General features: G+C 32.4%; 1 protein-coding gene across 6 annotated transcripts in view; it reads right to left on the bottom strand.

Moving 5' to 3' along the window:
- The window catches only part of NLGN1 (neuroligin 1), a 787895-nt gene that overhangs the window by 439528 nt on the left and 327213 nt on the right, over positions 1-21154 (bottom strand). For 3 of the 6 annotated variants that reach the window (XM_004674972.2, XM_004674973.2, XM_004674977.2), the window contains one exon: positions 6339-6398. The exons of the other annotated variants lie outside the window; for them this stretch is intronic. In XM_004674972.2, coding sequence (XP_004675029.1) covers positions 6339-6398 — 60 coding nt within the window. The remainder of the gene's footprint in view (positions 1-6338; positions 6399-21154) is intronic. 6 annotated transcript variants of the gene reach the window in all.

The raw sequence follows: 21154 nt of genomic DNA, 5'->3' as shown, positions 1-21154 counted from the left end.
CAATAGTAGCACTACTATTTATGAATAAAATATTATTTTTCTTTACAATAAAATATTGTATCATATATACATCAAGTGTATCATAATTATATTAAATCATTTATGTCTCAGTTTGTGACTATAATTACAACATTATGTTATAATGAAACTTCCAAGGAATTTCATTTCACTATTTAATTACTATTAGAATAATGTCAGTAGAGTCGTATACATTTGTACTTCTGTTGATGAATTTAGGGGACTTTTTTTTTTATTTTTCTTTTAAAGATTTATTTATTTGTGCATACAGAACTGGGGTACAGTCCAGAGGCTCAGGGGCGGCGAGAGGCTTCACCAGAGACAGAGTGGGGAACAGAACAGGCAGATGAACTAAGTACACTGCTGAGGGGAGCAGCGGGCGGGTCAGGAGAGGTCTACCACTCCATGTGGTCACCTCTGGGGCAGGTGGGAATCGAACTCATGCAGAAGCGGCTTTAGATTCTCAATACTGTGCTTTAACCCGCTGCACCACCAGGGAGGGCCCGGGGACTGACAGCTTCAGTTAACTTCTGGTCATTTGCTCTTTCCACTTACCCATACCTTTTAAAAGAAGAAAAGTGACTAAAGCACTTTTTTTTTTAAATCTCAATACTATACTTAGCTCTACTTTGTTCTGATTTTTCAGAAATGTATTACTTTTCTAAGATACTTATGTAATTTCTGAAAAGGATTTATAAATAGCATGTAAGGAAAAATATAAGATGATATTACTTGATACTAAGATATAATCATTTCTATGGGAAAGAGGGCAAATGTATATTGAAAGATATGCATTAAGTACTATATGTTAAATACTTATATGTGTATATATGATTTTGAGTACATGTAAATAAAAACATTACTATTATGTAGTAACCCTGTTCTTTATGCCCATAATTGAAAGAAAAATTACAACAGGATAATATTCTTTTGTGCCACTGCTAAGTGTCATTCAAAATTAAAGTGTTTTCTTGCTTTTGAGATTAACTATCCTATAGATTTATAGAGTAGAATTTTAAAAAGCTAGTGATTATTCACAGGCAATTTTAAATTTCTTATAAGAAGGATGGGAAATAGAGATACCTCGTTTTTGTTTTTTGTTTTTTTTTTCCCCTGTTAGTAAAATGACTTCTTAATCAAAAAATTATTTTAAGATCTGGAATTGTAACTCAACTTGTTTGCCAAGATTTTCAAGTTGGGAAATGGATCATTGTAATTTAGAGCTTATTTTTTGAAAAATATTTTTTAAATTTGTCTTAATACCAGTTTAGAAATTTATCATACTTGCTTCCCCCACCAAAAATGTCTGTGAAAAGAGTCTCTTAATTTTTAAATGTTGAAGAGTGTATATTCTGACATTAAAAACCAATTACTATATACCACTATCGTGGGGGGGGATTTAAACTTATTGTTTGGTTAAATCCTTGGGAGGTAAAATGGTATTCCTTCAATTGTAAAGAGTTGAGGCCTTGTGGAGATGTTAGATTTGCAGAGAAAACAACCCTTTTGATACTTTTCAGCTAGCCTCCTTAAATGCCTAGTTGCCGCATACAGTTTTAGGCTATTTTTCTAGTATGGCTGGCACAGAAGAAGCAATAATAAATTATTAAACTGAAATCATTAACTGACTGTTCACAGCAGACACTGTACTCTGCTAATTGTATGCTTGGAGGTAGCACAGAGGGAGGCTGTTTCAGAATTCTTCTTTAATTAAAATTACATAGAATTACAAAGCACCAACTGTGAACAGTAATGAAATCTTGGTAGAGCCATTCTGTTCACCTGGAAAACAATACAGGCACACATCTAGAGACCTGCCACATTTTATATCTAATAACAGAATGAAGTGGGTATTTTCAGAAAGGACTGAAAATATGACAATAGATTCCAGGAGATATTTTAAGTGGTATCTGTTTATTTTTTCTTTGAAAATTAGACTTGAAAGCATCTTTGAGTATTTAGGATGATCTAATATCTAAGTTGACTTTTCAAATTCCTCAGAGATCTGAGTCTTGCCCAAAAACTTATTGCATGAACTACTTATTTTTCAGAACATTGTACTAAATTCTGATGCTGCATATTGAACAATAATTATTTTTGCTTAAAATAATCCTGAAGTTAATATTATATGCATCTTAATTACCAAAATGGTAAAAATTGCTGTACATAGCAAACCTTACTATTGCAAAGAAAGTTGGGCAAATGGTATATTTCAATTGCAGCACAAATGGAATTCTTTGGAACTACTTTATTGGAGTAGTCCTTAAACTGTATTTTATAATGGTATACTGAGGCCTTAGACCTTACATTTCTTCCTAGTCTAAGATTTGGTTAACATGAAAAATAAATATAGTTTATATGTATATTTGCTTTGATTTTTTAACAGAACCAGAATCATTTGAAGTGAAACCAAATATCAGATAGCTTACTATCTGCTAATACCATCATTTTAATAATAAAATTCTGCTTTTAGTAAATTACCATAGATGTCTTAGTAGTTTAATAATGAGTTTCTTAGAATCAAATCATCCCTGTTGCCCTTTCTGAATATTTGTCCATGGTAAAAATGGTAGATTTCATCTAAGACATTTGGTTTTGCTCAAATACAGACACTTACTTTAAGATCAAAGAACATTTTCAGAGACTAAAACACTCTTTTGAGCATATGGGTCAAAAACGAATGTAATGGTAAGGAAGAAATATTCATGATTATATTTATTTTAGTTTTTTTATGGTAAATTATTTAAATTTTTGAAATGAAACAATAAAAACTTAGAATTGGAGTGGACGCTCTGATGTAAAATCTTAAAAACTATTATATCTTTCTGATAAACTAAAATTTAAGCCAATATAGCAATTGTCATGAGATCTAGAGCAGTTAATGTGGATTTATTTGGCTTGACATTCAGGGCTTGGAAACACAACTCTTTTTAATGGTCCAAGTGAATAATTATTAGTCACATAACTCCTTAAATATATTTACTGTTTTTTTTCTTCTTAAAGGTTTCATAAAGTTTTAAATTTCATGTAATTTACAGTTTGGGACATTTAACAGTTTTAAAATTTGTGGGTTTTACCTCAATTAAATATTTCTCATATATTTCAAAGATACCTGACTACCCTACTCTTTTATGAAATTATCATTCAGAGCAAAAAAGGGAATATAGAAGCGTTGTCTGAATTTGTGGTTGTGAAAATGGACTTAAAATCAAAGGTCTTTTTCTTAAATAACATAAAAAAATCAATAAGAACATTTAAAATTTTTTCTGTAAGATATAAAATTAAGTTTGATATTAGAAGATTACTATTAGGGTATTCTTCACAGAATTGATTTTTAAAAAAAATATCTTAAATTCTCAAAAACAAAACCTGGTAGAAGTGTAAAATGTTACTTTAACCCATTTTTATCACTTAAGATTAGTATTTCTTTAATTATTGAAATGGCCTGTACTTTATGCAATTATTTTTATTATAACACACAAAGTGAGAATTGATATAGCTATGGTTGTCCTTAAGATGACAAACAAATGAAGTTGAAGATACAAAGGGGAATTAAAAGCAAAGAATAAAGCTTCACAGAAGAACATTGGGCTAGTTTCAGTGAATGAGAGGGCACAGCCCAGTCTGGTCTGAGGTAGAGACTGAGTGCAGAAAGACAATCTAGAAACCAGGTAAGATTAAGGCTATCAGCAAATGATTGCAAAGTTCATAGAAATGACAAGATAATTAGGTATCTGTCTGAAGTAAAAGTGACTTTATCAGGCAGTTTGTATTTGCTGCTTTGTTTCCCAGTGATGTTGATTTAGATTTGGAAAAATTAAATGTGAAATTGACCTTGATTTTCTTTATACAATTACAAAGTAATTATAAAAAGAATTGAAAAGAGGATGCTCAAGCCTTCCTGCAAAGGTTTTTTATCCTCAGAAATTTTTTAATTATTTTTTTACATCTTCTTAATAATTATTCAAAACAATAGAGCAGAATGGACTGAATTTAAACCGATTTGCCAGTCTCCATAGAATATTTAAAGGTATTTATTGATCTGAAAATTTGTGGTTGACTGTACTTACCTGGATATTATCTATCACTTTAACAAGCTTAGGGTGTTTTAATAGCTATTTAAAAATGATAAATATGACTTCAAATTAGATATATAAACTATATTTACATTTATAGAGCTTAGCTCGATAAAGTTGGTGAAAGTGTCTTTTGCAATCTTGTTAAGTGTTTTTTTATGATTATGTAAGTATATTGTTTTATACTGTTAGACTAAAAGAAAAAAGGAAAAGAAGCACATTAAATCAGCAGTGAAAAACATTTTTTTTTTAATTTGGAAATTGAGGTAAAATAACCTGAGTACTTTTGGAAAAACTGGAGTTTACAAAGCCACCCCAATAAGATGTCAATTATACTTAGGTAATAGGTAGATAACAAATATCTAGGAACTAAGGATCTTTTAGAGGATCCAGTAAAGCAAAAGCCCCAAAGTGAATAAGGATTGGAAAATATATATATATATATATATATATATATATGTGTGTGTTCTTAATCAATAAATATCCTGAATGTTTGAATACTTGAGGTTCCCAATAATGTTAAATAATAATAATAATATATGCATTTTATGTAATAAATTTATTTTATTTATTTGGCACTCAAAATGATAACACTTAGGTGCCTATAATGGTTTATAACAAATATTAACGACAGCTTTTTGACTTATCTTTAATCTACAGCTGGGGTTCATAGTAAACAAATTTTTAGTCAAGTGTTATAAATTGTATTTAATCAAAATAATTCTTAATCCTTATAACAATATTAACACTGAAGTAATTTTAAATTGTCAATACTTCATATCTATAATTTTCTTAAATATATGTCTTAGAGCAATTAGTTTTTTTAGTAAAAATTCATTCATTATAGTTGTAACTCCTAGAACTAAAGTTTATGCTTGCTTGCTTGTGATTTATTTTATGTTGGATAACTTTTCTTACTATATTACTTTATATCTTTATGAGATTTAATTTCTAAGGTTGTGGGAATCACTTAAAAATATGGGATTTTACTAGTCATATCTGTAAGAATCATAACTAGGCAAGTATTAAAAAAAATCCTATCTGAAACCAAGATGGACCAAAAGAATCAAGTGTTTTATAGGTATCCAGTTAGTACCAGGTAAAGGTTTACAAATAGAATGACAAATTTAAAACCAATCTAATGAATACTTAACATTAACAGGCTTTGTAAGATAATGTCATAAAAAGTTATTAGAGAAAACATTTTTGATATTATGAACATATTTTATCACTTATAATCAGAAAATACGAAATCTTCATTGGTTAATCTAGAATTTATATGCTTTTGAAATTAAAGGATATTCATCTAATTATATATTTAAGATTTATTTATTTATGCATACAGAACTAGGGTACAGGCCAGAGGTGCAGGGGTGGTGAGAGGATTCACCAGAGACAGAATGGGGAGCAGAACAGACAGATTGACAAAGTACACTGCTGAGGGAAGCAGCAGGGGGTCAGGAGAGGTCTGCTGCACCATGTGGGTCACATTCGGGCAGGGATCAACTCATGCAAAAGTGGCTTTAGCTTCTTAGTGCTGTGCTTTATTAACCCACTGTGCCACCAGGGAGGGCCCTCATCTAATATCTAATTTTTTTTTTAACTAGCAATTGTAACGAAAAATACTATGATGAGTCCAGTATACTTAAATGATTATGCAGTATTTACTATTGTACCTATGTAGGTATAATGCCTTTATCATCTAAACAACTTTATCTACTTATATGCATTTTGGAAACTAAATTACATTGCTCAAGAAACACTTTAGATCAGATTTTAGTTTGTCCTTATTTTATTGGGTGGTGGCTCTTTTTAAACAAATATCAAACTAAAAATAAAACACATGTTGATATTGGGTAAAATATCTATATTTTACAGATTAGAATACATGCAAAATGGGTACAGAGAGACTACAGGAGGAAGGATTGTTAGTTCAAAGAATATGGACATATTTCAGTCAAAACGTGGGATGAAACATATCAAAAGTCAGTTCAAGAAAACAAAAAAAAAAAATGCCCCTCTTTAAAACATTGTAATGATTGGCATCAAAATATAAAACTTAACATTCATTTAAAAAATTTAAATGTATATTTATATGTACAACAAGCAAGAAGACAAAACACATCAAAAACGGGAATTATAAACAACTCTTCAAAAAAAGACAAGAAGTAAAAAAATAGAAAAGGGTGGAAAAAGTGACTGAGGTCCTTTTCATGCAAATATATTTGGTGGAAAAAAAAATACCTTCATCTTCAGCACCGTCATTATCACCTAAATCATCTGTCTGTTTCTTTGTAAGGGGACCTAGGATTGAGAACGGAGAAATGGAGGGAAAAAAAAAAAGACAATTCAAGAATAAACAAGACTGAGGGGAAAAAATAAATGTAAATACTAAAATTCTCAAGGATATTTCCAAAAAGAGTGGGGAATGGTTATGTCAAAGTTGATAATCTATTTTGTCTAAGAAAAAAATCCTTTTCCCCGAAATATCTCATAGTTGATTTGGTTTGTGAATATATCTAGCATAAAAAAGTACATTATGATTTGAAACTCATGTCATAAGCAAAGGAAATGATTTTTTCTTAAATACCACTGTGTATAAAAAAGTAAACAATTTTATTAGCTGAAGGAACTGAATTTATTCAATGTCTTTTCTAATTTAAATTGTGACAACAATAAAGAAAGTAGGCCAAGCTCATACTTCAATTTGGGACAATATAGTAACATTAATGAAAGCTGATATATAAACATTCTTAGGGTGTTTTTAGTCTTTTTCTCTTAATTTTTGTAAGTTCATCAACATTTGGGTTTTACATCTTTTGTAGCATACACTTTAAAAACAGTGACTTTATAAAATTACTTGTCATTACACAAATATTTCCCCACGTGCTTTGATTAATAACTAGCTGTAAGTAATATATTTGCAACTTGCACAAATGCAAGAACAGATAATCTCATTATTCAGTAGAGAAAGGCACCAGCAATAGAATCCAGTGCTTAGCTATTAAGGTAGTTACAGAGTTGGTGCTTACATTTTATAATCAATTTAAGAATGTAATGGAATTGTGCCCTAGTACAATTTCATGTCCAGTATAGTTATTTATAATGGGATCATGTTTTAGAACAATAATTATATTAAAATACTATGAATCTTTAATAGATGTTGTACTATACTTAACAACACTAATTTGCTAGAATAAAAGTACACACCAAGGGGAAAGTGAAAGGTCATATGAAAGTAATTTTAAGTGTCACATTATTGATATACTCAGCACACAAAAGATGAAATGAAGCCCCACTTTTCTTTTTATTCCCACAAACACTTAATTCGTATGACATTTCATAATCTTCATGCAGAAAGCAATCATTATAAACACAGGACAGTCTAAAGGACAGCCAACAACATAGCAAAAGCAAGAGCATTTTGTCATGCATGAAATAAGTCACAGAAAAGGTAGGGGAAAAGGACTGAAAGTTATGTATTGATTTCAACATAATATATGTAGCAGGCATCAATTCTAAATACACTTCATAGAGGAGAACCGTTAAACATTTGGAGAAAATATTTTAGTAATTACTATGCATTATGTTTGTAATCCAAAATTGCTAATATCACAACACTTGATGAATTAAAAACACCAACCCAGAAAACAGAAGGAAAAATGAGATATATAATTATGTTTAATCACCTCTGAGAGACTACCTTGAAATAGAAGCAACTGGCAAAAATCTAAAGATTGGAAGAGCAGAAATTGATATAATTGAAAGGATCCTTTGACAACCTATATTATAAGATCACAGTTTCAAGATCATTCCAAATACAGAAGGCTATATACAACAAATTTACTGATAGGTTCTAGCAAACAATCATTCCATTAAGAGAGAGCCTAGGTGACAATAGTTCATGTTAATTGGTTCTTCATTGCAAGTTTACAGCAACTGACATTTCTTTAATATGATCCTGTTTAAATGCAAAAGTACCCTCAGTATTACTTGAAACTCATGCAACAAAGAGAACATTCTGCAGAATATAAATATTTTTAATATAAATTGAAAACTTTCATAGGGGAACTATGTTTGAAATACTTCCAATTTTAAACATCAAGTCTAACATATTAGACTTAGAAATTTAAATGTTAAACTTTCTTATTTTTTACATTCACCAAATATATTTTCTGGCATTTTTCTTTTCAAGAATACTAATAAAAGCAATAATTTCATTTAGTAAAAAACAACAACAGTTAAGTATAGTGTTAGTTACTTAGTGTACCCAAAACCACTACATCCTTTCCAAAATTAGATTGCTTAATTTTGTTAATTGTTGGATATATTAAGAAATCACACGTGAGATCAAAAACAAAATTTAGTTGCTCTCCTTGTATTGGTGTGGGATTTATAAAATGTTTTTTTTTTTTTTTCATCTTTTTCCCATGGAAGATTTTCTCTTCCTGCTTAGAGTTCTCAAGGCAATTTACAACTTTGGGAAAACTTTAAGTTCTACAGCCCAAAGCCAGTAGTTTTAGATACTTGGCACATTACATAATTGCTAGCTCTTGGGAGTACATGATATTTGATACTAAGAACGACTATATCAATGTGTCCTCCCACTTGTTTCCATGTAGGATGTAGTTCTTAGTTGCAATTTATCTCCAGGTCTGTTAGGAGAGAGTCGTGAAAATCATCAGTTTCTAGAGCTAGATAATTTTCCCATGGATGGCATTGATAGAGAACAGTGAGGAACCACCTCTGAGCTGTTGCTGATAGAGAACATGGAGGTTTCTGGACTTAACCCACTGTCTCCATGAATGAAGACTGCTAGGAGCTAGGGGCAAAGCTGAGCTCTCATGATGACCTTTAAGTCCAGCTTGCAGGCCTGTTGGGGTGCTTTGATTGTGCCTTGGTCTTTGATCACATGAAGTCATATGCTGATAGGATACACTACCTGGCAACACTGAACAATAGCTTTTCTTCTGTGTTCTTTTAGCTCTCCCTTCTTCTGACTCCCTTATATTTTAGTTCTTTCTCAATCCAGCATTCTAAAGCACTCAGAGTGAGAACTTAATGACTAACCAGGTCATCCCTAGTATTCAGAATTTGCCCCATTTCAAAGTGATAAACCTGTTTTTTGCTATTTTAGTTAGTTATCTTCCCTACTCAATAGCTTCGTGTCTCTTAGCTTATGTAAGTTAATGGCTATATTGCATGCATTTTTTAGAACATCTTTTAGAAGTGAATCTGAAGAGTTAATAACAGATATATATATACTGCTTCAGACTAATAAGTAGATGAAGGGATGTTTATTTGAGAGAAGTCAAGTACCTCCCACTAAAGAATTTAATTTATTGAATACTAAATAAAAACATAGCATTGGACAATTAGTTTCCACAATATGAGTTTCAACAATATTTTAATGATCAAAGTATAACTGGGTTTCTTAAAGTCATGATTTTTTTTATGCATCTGATATTTTAAGTTCCCTTAGAAGAGGACTGATAACATTTTTTCACAAAATTGATTATAAAATGCAAGACAACAGATTTCCTTGATCTTGTGAGTCTAAAAGCACTGAGAATAAGTATGTGGGTTGCTAATTGAGAAAATTGGCATTATTTTCCTTCAGAAGCCTCAATAGAGGAAAAGATATGCTTGAGAATTACAGAAACAGATCCCTATATGATCTTTAGACTCTTTAACCCCTGGTTCGAAAAAAAAAAAAAATTCACAGCCTTCATCTCCCTTCTTTCTAGGATATTAACAATTCTGGCACATTTACCCTTTATTCTAATGTGCTACTATAGACATAATACTGACGTTAAACATGTTTTAAATAGAAATGTTTTAAGTGGCAATTGACATTAATTTTCTTAGGAAAGTTAGACAACTATATTTGAGAGATCACATATACCTTAAAGCTGATCAACATGATTTCCCTAAAGAGTAAAAAATTTATATTTCATCAGAAATAACAGGCATTAACAACATCCCAACCACAGATCATGCTTCTTTTAAACTACGAATAGTGCATTTTCAATAACAGCAGTTTAAATGGATATTTTAAAGCACTAAAATATAAGGCAAATGAGTCCTTTAAAACCTGAGTGTAGAAGTGATTTATTCTACCTTGAAACTCTACAGAGTCTGTCCTCCTTGAGGAATGCACACATAACTCTCATTAGAGTTAATAGGAAAGTAGACCTCCTGTCATTTTGAAAGCAAGTGAGAGTAATTACTATATTTTATATCTCCTATAGGCAATAAATAGATTCGGTGGTGAAACAACAGGACTAAGGAAGGTAAAAAGTACTCCAAACCATGAACTTTGAACTAATTTAAATCCAAAACCACTACCTTTTCTATTAATATAATAATATTTCCCTGTGCCAGCCTTTACAAAGGACAAAGCTCAAGTCTGACCACAGTAACTTTTATTTAAATGCACGCATGCACATACACACACACACAATCAGCACTTCTCTATAGTGAACTGTAAAATAATTATGTGCTCTGAAATAATTACTTTCTACCCATATTAAATGCTGCTTTTTAACATTTCCTTTGATGAAAAGCTAATATACTTTAGATCCCAAATACATTATAACTGATTATAAATTCCTTCATTATGGGCTCAATTCAGTAGAAATTATCCATACTTTGTGTCACACATTTCAGCAAAAGGCAAGTAGGTTGAGGGTATTATTTGCTCCTGAATTTGAAAGGTGGCTATGAGAAATGTGTCCTTAGAACAAGTCTTAGAAATGTTTAAGATTATTTAGAACTCTAGGCCCCAGTAAGTCTCGATTTTATAGATGGAGAGCTTTGGCTGATGACCTTGTTCTCTTCCCCTGCCTTCTTTACCTAGCAATATTTGAAAGAAAGTGCCACTGAAGATTCCTCAGGCCATTTTTATGCATTGAAAGAAGTTAAGTATACTGTCATGGAGAATTGGATCAGCTTAAATGTTTTTGGGGATATTCATTGGTAAAAGATTAATTTATAAAACTAGCATTTGTGATGAAAAAAATTAATAAATGTTTCATATGAAGGAATGACTGCAGAATTCAAAACAATTTAAAGAAATTCAAATTTTTCTGAACTGGAAAATTCAATGACTTTCAGTAATTCAATATGATTACATTACAGAGCCCTTGAATGACACCTTTTGAGAATACAGAAATGAGTAAAAAGTTAAGGAAATTAAATAATACTTGTTAAGATATTATATTTATTTAACTAAATGTTAACCATACTTCTTAAACTTTAATTATAAAAAAGGCATAAGATAATGTGTCATATTTTAAATATAATTTTAGTGTGTAAAAAGTTTTCATTTAAGAAGACATAATTTTGAGTAATGCAATAAATCTGTATTATAATAAAAGTATAATGGAGACTACTGTGATGAGATCATTGAAATTAACTTTCAAACAACTGACAATATTCAAAAGCATTCATGTGTGCTAATTTTGATAACAGTACTTTGGCATCCATGATATGTGTGTACATTCAGGATGAGCTGCCTGTTCAAATTAGTAGGTTAGTAGTTCATGTGTGTGTGTGTGTGTGTGTGTGTGTGTGTGTGTGTGTGTATACACTCTGAAAGTGAACTAACTTCCAACGATATGAAGTAGCAGGTATGTTATGTTTAACTTTGTTTTGGAAAAAAAATACCTATATGGAAACAAAATGTATTTCCTCTGAAATACAGTTTTTCAGAGGCAAAGAACAAGTTAAAACATTACTTTTGGGAAACAGAGAGTCTGATATTAAATTGAGGAAAAGAGAAAGAGAAGTCTAAGGTTCAGTACATTGAGAAGAGTTCATATGCATTTATAAGAAAAGTTTACCCCCCACCCCCAAAAAATTACTTTGATCATACCTCTTTGAAGTCTAAAGTCTACTGTCTAGAACAGAAGTGATAGGATCTGGGGAAAATATTTTGAAGCAGATAAAAGTTAAGTAAAATAGGCTAACTCTTAAGCTAAGCATCACCAAATTTGTACAAGCTCACTATTTTTTAACATTACATATGATTCTTTAAAAATGCAGATGAACTATTTTTACAGCATGAAGAATGACAGAACATTCCCTTCTCACCTTGGAACAAATGTGACTGTGCTATATAATCCCTTCAGGACTTTTGGAGTACATAGTCTCCACTCGCTGACTTTTCATGCACCTGGAGATACCACCAGATGTCCAGAGCTGATTCAGCATCGTTTGTGGATTTGGATGGCATTACTAGTCTAATCTCCCTGGCATTGCTGTAGTTTTCAGTCATCTAGCCATTCAACAAATATATACTACCTTAGATGCTCAGGATGCATATAGTGAACAAAAAAAGTAAGATCCTGGACTTCACAAAATTGTTTTTGGGAGACTGAATGATTTAAAAACAATGAGACATATAAACATACACTTGCAAATTCTGTTATGAGAAATATTTGTTGTTATGATTAGCACCTACAAGAACACTTTGGTGATACTAGGAAGTCCTCACTGAGTAAAAGTGCTTTGAGAAATAAGGATAAGACAGTGCTAATAAGAAAGAAGTAAGATAGGAAGTTGATTATGTCCAGAAAAAAAAAATATATATATATATATGGAAAGTCCTTAAATTGAGAGAGAAATGAGGTCAATGTGGCCAGCACACTAGGAAATAGAAAAGAGAAAAGTAAGAGGTGAAAATGGAAAACTAAGCAGGCATCAGTGGGAACATAAAGCTTTCTTAGGATGGGGATTGCTGTTTAAATCATTACAGCAATAGGAAGTCATTTAAAGGGTTTAAGTGCACTGATAAATTCTGTCCTATCTATCTGAATCTTAAGGAAAAAATCAGGCAAAGGTATTCTACAAACTAAATTGAGAATATTTTATACAGATGACTGCATATGTTCTCAATGGATGAGAAAAGTTTTAACAAGTTAGATGATAAAGAGTAATCTACTATTAGTATACTAGAGTATACTAAATATTATATACTGCTGGATGCAAATAAAATAAATATCATCAAAAAGTAAACTCTAAGACTCTAGTACAACTGATTTTAATAATTGATTTTTAATGAAACATATATTTAAAGTTAAACTTGATTTTCCTAAGAATTAACATGATGATAATTTTTCAAAAGAAATTTTGTTCCTCTCTCTCTCTCTTTATACTGTTATTAGCCTAGCCTGTGGCCACTATTACCAAAAGCCTCAATTACTTCAGTATGCACCCAGTTGCTCCTTGCCCCATTAAAATTCTAAATGCTCTCCCAGTCATTTTTGTATGATATATTTCAAACTTGTACATAATAATAATGGAAAATCCAAAAAGCAAATATTTAGTCATTACCAGCTATCATGAGTCAAAAGGAATATACATTTAACTCCTTGTAAAGGTAAAACTTCAAGCAATTCAGGGAATAGGAACTTAAAGAATGTACAGCAATTTTGTATTGTACAGCGAGTTTTAAAATAGCTGTTAGCAAGACAGATGAAGACTAAATATAGTTTAACACTCATTTTGATGTTTTAGAAAATCATGAGCTAGAATAAGGTGTTTTTATTTAAAATGGAAACAATTCATTTAAAAATGCCTTGGTGTAGTTCAAATTAATGTTCATTAGGTACTACATTAATTGTTCCAGTACTATTTTAAAGGTTTTAATATTTCTCTTATTAGCTTAGAAAACAGCTCCCAGACTAAGCCATAAGACATTTCCTTATCCTTGCTAAATTTTACCTCTTTGTTCCACTGTTTCTAAATTATACAAAACATTTAAAGAAGCTCTACTACCAATCCTTCTCATGCTCTTCCAAAAAATAGAAGAGGAGGGAACAGGTGTACAGCAAACTAAAAACTCCTGCACAGCAAAGGAAATCAATCAACAAATGAAAATGCAGTTGATATAATAGGTGTACAGCAAACTAAAAACTCCTGCACAGCAAAGGAAATCAATAAACAAATGAAAATGCAGTTTATATAATAGGAGAACACACTTGGGAGTCATTATCTGATCAGGAGTTAATACCGTTACCAAATAAAGGTATAAATAAAAACAAGTCACAAGATTGAAATAGGCCTAAATAACTATTTTTCTAAAGAACACTTAGTAATGACCTATATTAGTGTTCAACTTCATTAAAAAGAAAAATTCATATCAAACTACAATGAGATACGTTTTGGGGGAAGGATGTCCTGAACAAAGTCCACAAACAGGTTTCATGGACCCCACCTCCACTCCAGACCAAAGATACCCAGGACACCAAGAACTACAAATCCCATATGCCATTACCACCAGAGAGGATTGCTGGGAACTGAAGCAGCTAGGCTTAGTATATAACCAGACATGTGGGTCTTGTTGCCAGTTTCACCATGATATTGGGGTCCAAGTTCAACATAACTGTAGGACACATTCACCAATTTATCTCTCTCTCTTTTTATCCTCCCTTAATATTATTTTATTCATTCCCCCCATTTTTTAAAATACATACTTTGTGTGTGTATACAGTTAAGTCTTATTATCAGTCCCTTTTTTGCATGCCAATAAAGACCCAAGTCAGGGAATGCATTTCACATTAGGGTTGCTCTGTAACGGCATCACCTCCTGTCACTAGGTCAATATCAAAAAGTCAAGAGATAACTGCAGGTGAGGATGTGGAGAAAAGGGAACACTATTCCTCCCTGGTGGGAATGTGAATTGGTAAGACATGAAGATTTCTCAAGAACTTAAAAATTTAAATAGGTGTTCCAGCAATCCTACTTCTGGATATATATCCAAAGGAAATAAAATAATTTTCTTAAAAAGTTGTGTGTACTCCTGTGTTCAGTGCAGCATTTTTCATATTAGCTAAGACACTGAAAGCAACAAGTGTCTGTTACAAGTTAATGAGTATATATATATATATATATATATATGTGTTATAAACACACATCTCAAAGGCAAGTAGGTGAATGATCATAAGAAATCTCCTTTAGAATAATGTGTAAAATGTGTTCACACTGTAAGAAAAAAGTACAGCTGTGTTTTGGCCTCAAATGCTATCTTCAGGGTATGAACTAGAGGTTGTCTTATACTATTCAGCCAAACCTGACTGAAAATACCTTAATTTTCAGATAATAAATGTTTGAAGCTGTAATTATTAAGATCTACTCTTTGATGAGTGGATCTCAGAAATAAGCTAGTCAAGGCCAGCACTTACTGCTAAAAGTCCCAGAGATGCTAGACTCTTCACAGTTTGTGTGACACTTGCCCCTCCTTAGTAAACACCTCCGGTGTCAGTGAAGCACAATTTTACTTCTCTTTCTGCTCCTATACTACTCCACCTGGGCTTGTCTCCTTACCATGGCCCCCTCTTGCCTGATACCTTGATAAGCTTATACTGGATGCTACAAACCACTTGAGTCCAGTGATTACATTTCCAGAGAGGTCACCAAAGCAGAAAGGGACTCTCCTGAGTGATTGTCAAACCTCTTTCACCATTCCTCAAACCAGAAAAAGTGGAGGTTGGCACGGAGAGAGCGACATTCTGAAATTGTTGTAGTTGCGAACAGTGCAAGCAGGTCGCTGCTATCCTCACCTTTAGAAAATGTGACAGTGATTATAAAGGAGTGGTGTTGAGAACTGCACACTGTTTCCTCACAGAAGGGATACAATGGTCACTGGGGTGTTGAAAACACACTGCACTTTTACAATGCTGGAACCTCTAGAAATAGCCTCAGCTGCCCAGTGACTTGTTCCTCTCAGTAGTTCAGTCTGAGTAGGAGGCATCCAGTGAAAAACATCAGGTCAAAGTCACTATCATTAGATTATAGTTGATACCCAGGTACCTGGTGACTTTCTTGCAAGATAGTTAGATGCCACTGACAGGTTTTTCTTGTATAAGAACATGTTCCCCAAAGTCTATCAGATCTCTGTTGCTTTAAAAGAATTATGATAATGGTTTATTGCCTTTATTATTGTAATGAGTAAAGTGACTGAATCTTATGTAGACTTTTGGGCATACATGTATGTAGTTCTTATCAAACTGTAGTTGGAATGAAATACCTTATAATATAGATAAATATATAATATGTAAAAGGAGATTTAACATTCTAACTATATAGTTTTTTTTTAAAGTGGAATGTTAATTGACTTCCCTGATGTCCCAAAACTAGTTCAAAGCACAGCTAATTCTAGATCTCCAGCTTTTTATGCCAGATACTGTTAGCTCCCTTACAGTAAGTTAGTGGCAATTAAGGAAAAGAGGGGAGAAGGAAAAATTTGATGTGGGGTATTGAATGAAACCTATATGTCTTTGAAATAAATCACCGAAAAATAGTTTGTCAGAACTATTCTAATGCCTAAGATGGTTTGGTCCTTTCCCAAAGTGCCCTTACTATAGCAGGATTAAAAAACTAAAACCTAATGCATAGGAGAAAAGGAAACTCCCAGAATCCAGCCACTGTGTTATAGGATGATGCATGTTCTAAATACATAATTTATATGTTTAATATAACATCTGGATTAATTGGAAATATATCTTCAAACCTAAAATTTATGACTGTAACATGATTTCTTAAAAGGCACATTGATCTTACTTGACTGCAATGACCATGTTGGACTTGGAAACATAAACATACATGTATGTTTGAATACTGGCTATTTCATGTGCTTATTATGTGACCTTTGATATATACTTTTGAAACTCCATAGAGTCTTAAAAAGCACAGTGCTAATCCCCTAAAAATATTTATTAATTTAAAATGCCTAACAAAGTATTTACCTATTGAGAAGTTCAATTAAACTCTTGTCTTCCCCTTCTATTCTTTGTCTGCATATCTTTCATATATTCACTCACACAATCACACATCTCCTAATATGAGATGCTCTAAAGAAAAAGGAATTTAAATGATTTGGGGACTGTTTTCATTGATTCTATATATATTTGACCCAGTTACCCAGAATATTTTGACATTACTCCCAAATAAATTATCACCAAAATATACTGACAAAAAGACAACTATGGTATCTCACAATCACCTTGAAAAGTGTGGAGACGAACTTTCTATGTATAAGAAAAGTATTCCTCAGAAGCAAATATTATGCAAATTTCATTAATTCTATCAAGCATTCTAGAAGATATGTAGCACTAGTGACTATATAAATATAAATTTCCAACAATGGTCTCCAGAAAGATTATGTTATAGTACCTCTGTATCCAAGAGCAATTCTTTTGTTAAAAGTTGCATATAGTTCCGGCCTTCCCTGGTGGCACAATGGACTAAAGCACTACACTGCAAGTGAGCCTCAGCCACTTCAGTGTGAGTTCCATCCCCAGCCCTGACCTGATTCACAGGGCAGCAGACCTCCCTTGTCTCACTTGCTGCTCCCCTCAGCTGTGTATTTTGTCGATCTGATTGCTCTGCTCCCCACTCTGTCTCTGGACAGAGACACTGCCCCTGGAACTCTGGCCTAAACCTCAGTTCTGTATGCATAAATAAATAAGTCTTTAAAAAAAGTCACATATGGTTCCATATTTTGACTATGACAATCTATCAGAAAAAGCTTTATAAAATGAGCTGTCAAGTGAACATTTATTTTGTGTCTAATGCATACATATTTTCATATAGACATATATACATGTATATATATGTGTGTGTATACATGTATATATGTATGTATGTATGTATACCATATTTAATGATCAGCTAAGCTTAGTAATATAGCATAGTGATTAATGTGTAGTTTCTAAAGTTATGCTACCTGATTTTAGATCCTGCCTCTGCCACTTACAAGCTGTTAGTTTTTATTTCTCTATGTCTCCAATTCCCTGTTTATAAAATAAGGATATTAATGATCATAACCACCTATGAAATCCTTATAAAAACTAAAACAGTTTACATACTAAACTGCTTAACTGATACAATGTAAATGGTCAAGCAAGTGCTCAGAAATTATTATCAGGTAGAGAGGAGTATATTTAATAGTTTGGAAATCAATTATTTTTTAAAACAACTCACAGTTTCTGAGTGCTCTATTACACTGATGCCTAAAGAATATTCCACATCTCAGGATTATTATTAATCCATTATGAGTATATTGGGAGAAAATCTGGAATTTTGAAAAATGACAAATTGATCAACTATGATCTCTAATAAGTAAGATCCAGTTTGTGAACCTAAATATGTATTATTCTGGAATTCACATCTGTTTCTGTATATGTATTTAATTGTATGTGAATATGTATGAATTCCTCTGTGTGCATAAGTGTATGTTTCATGCTTTGGGGGTTGCATGCAATCACTTTGTTTTGTGTGTAAAAGGTCTGGATGTATGTAGTTATCCTAGTCAGGACTCTCCTGTGCTTCCAGGAGAGATCACAAAATATCATAAAGTTGCCTTCCAGAAAGTCATTAGAATAACAAAGAATCAGTATCTCAATTGGGTGTGTATTTATATCTTTGAGATTCTGTAAGTACTCAAATAAATTAAGTGCACTGAATCAATAAAAAAAAGAAATGGAGGAGTGGAAGCAAGATGTTCTGGTTAAAATTTCTACAGTATAAAAAAAAGAGAAGAAAGTTTATGTATACTGCATTAAAAAAAAAAAAAAGGCTTTGTGTGATGAATATGCTGTGCAGAAAAAGGAGTGGTATAGAGCTCTGGTCCTGAATAGAGACCTTGAATAACAGGATGGGATTAGCGCATCTGGCAGAAGGCAGAACATTGTATCCATTCAAACAGAGAATATCAAATTCCAACCTCAGTCTATCTTTTACAGAGGTATGGACTCAGCAGGCACATGAGAAACCAGAGAGCAGGAGACACCCTGAAGACCCAGAGAGCAGGAGGCAATCGCTCCCAAACTACTCACAAGCCTCTGGAACATAAGATAACTCATTTCAACCTGACAACCACCAACTTCTGTGGTGAAAGAAACCAAATTAGTAAAAGAAGGACTCGATTCTAAAGTGAGCTCCCTTCACTTCCGTAAGTGATAGGCTCTCCCTGGCGATGGAAGGATTAAACTTTCAGTGCTATCAAGCTATTCTAGCAACCGCGGCATGAGTTCAATCCCTGGTCAGGAAGCTGACATACATGGTGCAGTAGACCTTTCCTGTCTTGCCTGCTGCTCCCCTCAGCAGGGTATTTCAGTCAGTCTGTCTGTTCTGTGCCTCACTTTGTCTCTGGTGAATTCTCTCAACCTCTGTACCTTGGCCTATAACCCACTTCTTGCATGCCTAAGTAAATATTAAAAAAAAATAAATTGTTGATAATCTATATAGCATTGATGAAGTCATTTTACCCTTCGAAGCCTTGTTTCATTAGCTATGAAAAGGATGAGAAAAGTTTTCAAGCCATCTTGGAAGATTGTTGTAGGATCAAATAAGCTGTATTTCTGAACATATTACAAAAGGCTTTTTACATGTAATGTGGAAATTGTATATTCTTTGCATTAAGTGAGGTGGAAATAGTGGGGATTAAATACAAAGGTCAAACTGTGGCATAAGGAGCTGCAACCATAGTCATGAAAAGAATTATTTGTATTATATTATGAAAGAAGTCCATCTGTACTTTTTTTTTTTAAATCATTCCCTCTTTTTTTTTAAGGATTTATTTCTTTATGCATACAGAAATGGGGTAAAGGCCAGAGGTGCAGGGATGGTGAGAGGATTCACCAGAGACAGAGTGAGGAGCAGAACAGGCAGATCGACTAAGTACACTGCTGAGGGGAGCAGCGGGCGGGTCAGGAGAGGTCTGCCACACCATGTGGTCACCTCTGGGGCAGGCGGGAATTGAACTCATGTGGAAGTTGCTTTAGCTTTTTAGTGCTGTGCTTTAACCTGCTGCGCAACCAGGGAGGGCCTAACTCTCTTAATTTTTAGTCATTTTAGATTTGAAATCAATTACCACCACATGAGGATCAAAAAAATAATAAAAGACACTTTTACTTTTGTAGGCAAAATGTCAGGTCTGTGTATGTAATATAAGAAAAAAAAGGGGGCAGATGATTTAAAAGCAAAATGCCATGGAAATTTTTTATTTCCATTGTAACAGTATCACTAAGGTGAAAATTGACAGTTTTGGGACAAGCTTGCATTCCTACCATTTCATCCAGTTGAAATGCCAAAAATTTTGGCTAAAAGATAAGAATGATATTCTGGATATAATAATAATTTCAAATTATTTGAAAATTAAATTGTATTTGCTAATTTTTTTAAATTCCAACTTTGACGTGTTACCTCAATTTTTCTACTGTGTGACAGCTGTTTAAAAGATGTATTTATTCCATCCACAGTCTTTCAAGAAATGATTATTTGAGAATGACCCCATTCATAATATCTACAATAGGAAAGGATATCTTTAATAGAAAACAAGCCACTAAAAGCTTACATACTAAATTCTGCATGAATTCTATTCTGGGGAACCCAGGAGCAAAATTAAGGAATTTGATCTTCAAAATATAAACACACCATCTTAAAGAGGCTTATCTCTCAAGTACTTAATGGTTGCTGGATTACAAGAATCAATATGGGATAAGACTCCCCATGCTTTATTGATTTCTCCCTCCCTGCATTTTTATTCTTCCTTTTAAGCTATTAAAATGCCCCGAATCAGTCCAGAATCAGAATATTTATCAAAGATAACGTATTTAATACTAATATTTTGCTATTGGCAATCAAAACTGCCTTTGAAGAAAAAAGATCTTTACCACTATAAATATAAATGCTTTTAATATTTAGTCTCCAGTATCTTTACAATGAAAGCATGGGTTTTCCAAATACTTGAAAACAAGTATTTTGTGAAATATTTCACACTTAGCTAGACTACCATATCCTAAGTATCTCTGAATTTTTATTTTAGTAGAGAAAACTAGACACAGCTGTATTAAAATTTAAAGGAATAAAAAATATGTAATTCACTTTAGGCAAGAGGTTTTTTTTTTTTTTTTTTGCACTGAATCAATATTTGTAAATTTTAAATACACTTGAGAGTTTGCTAGACTACCATATCCTAAGTATCTCTGAATTTTTATTTTAGTAGAGAAAACTAGACACAGCTGTATTAAAATTTAAAGGAATAAAAAATATGT

Source organism: Condylura cristata, unplaced genomic scaffold (assembly GCF_000260355.1).
Source record: "Condylura cristata isolate star-nosed mole 26May11 unplaced genomic scaffold, ConCri1.0 scaffold00003, whole genome shotgun sequence".
Classification (NCBI taxonomy): Eukaryota; Metazoa; Chordata; class Mammalia; order Eulipotyphla; family Talpidae; genus Condylura; species Condylura cristata.
Note: the sequence above shows the minus strand (reverse complement) of the source record. Positions and strands in the feature narration are given on the sequence as shown.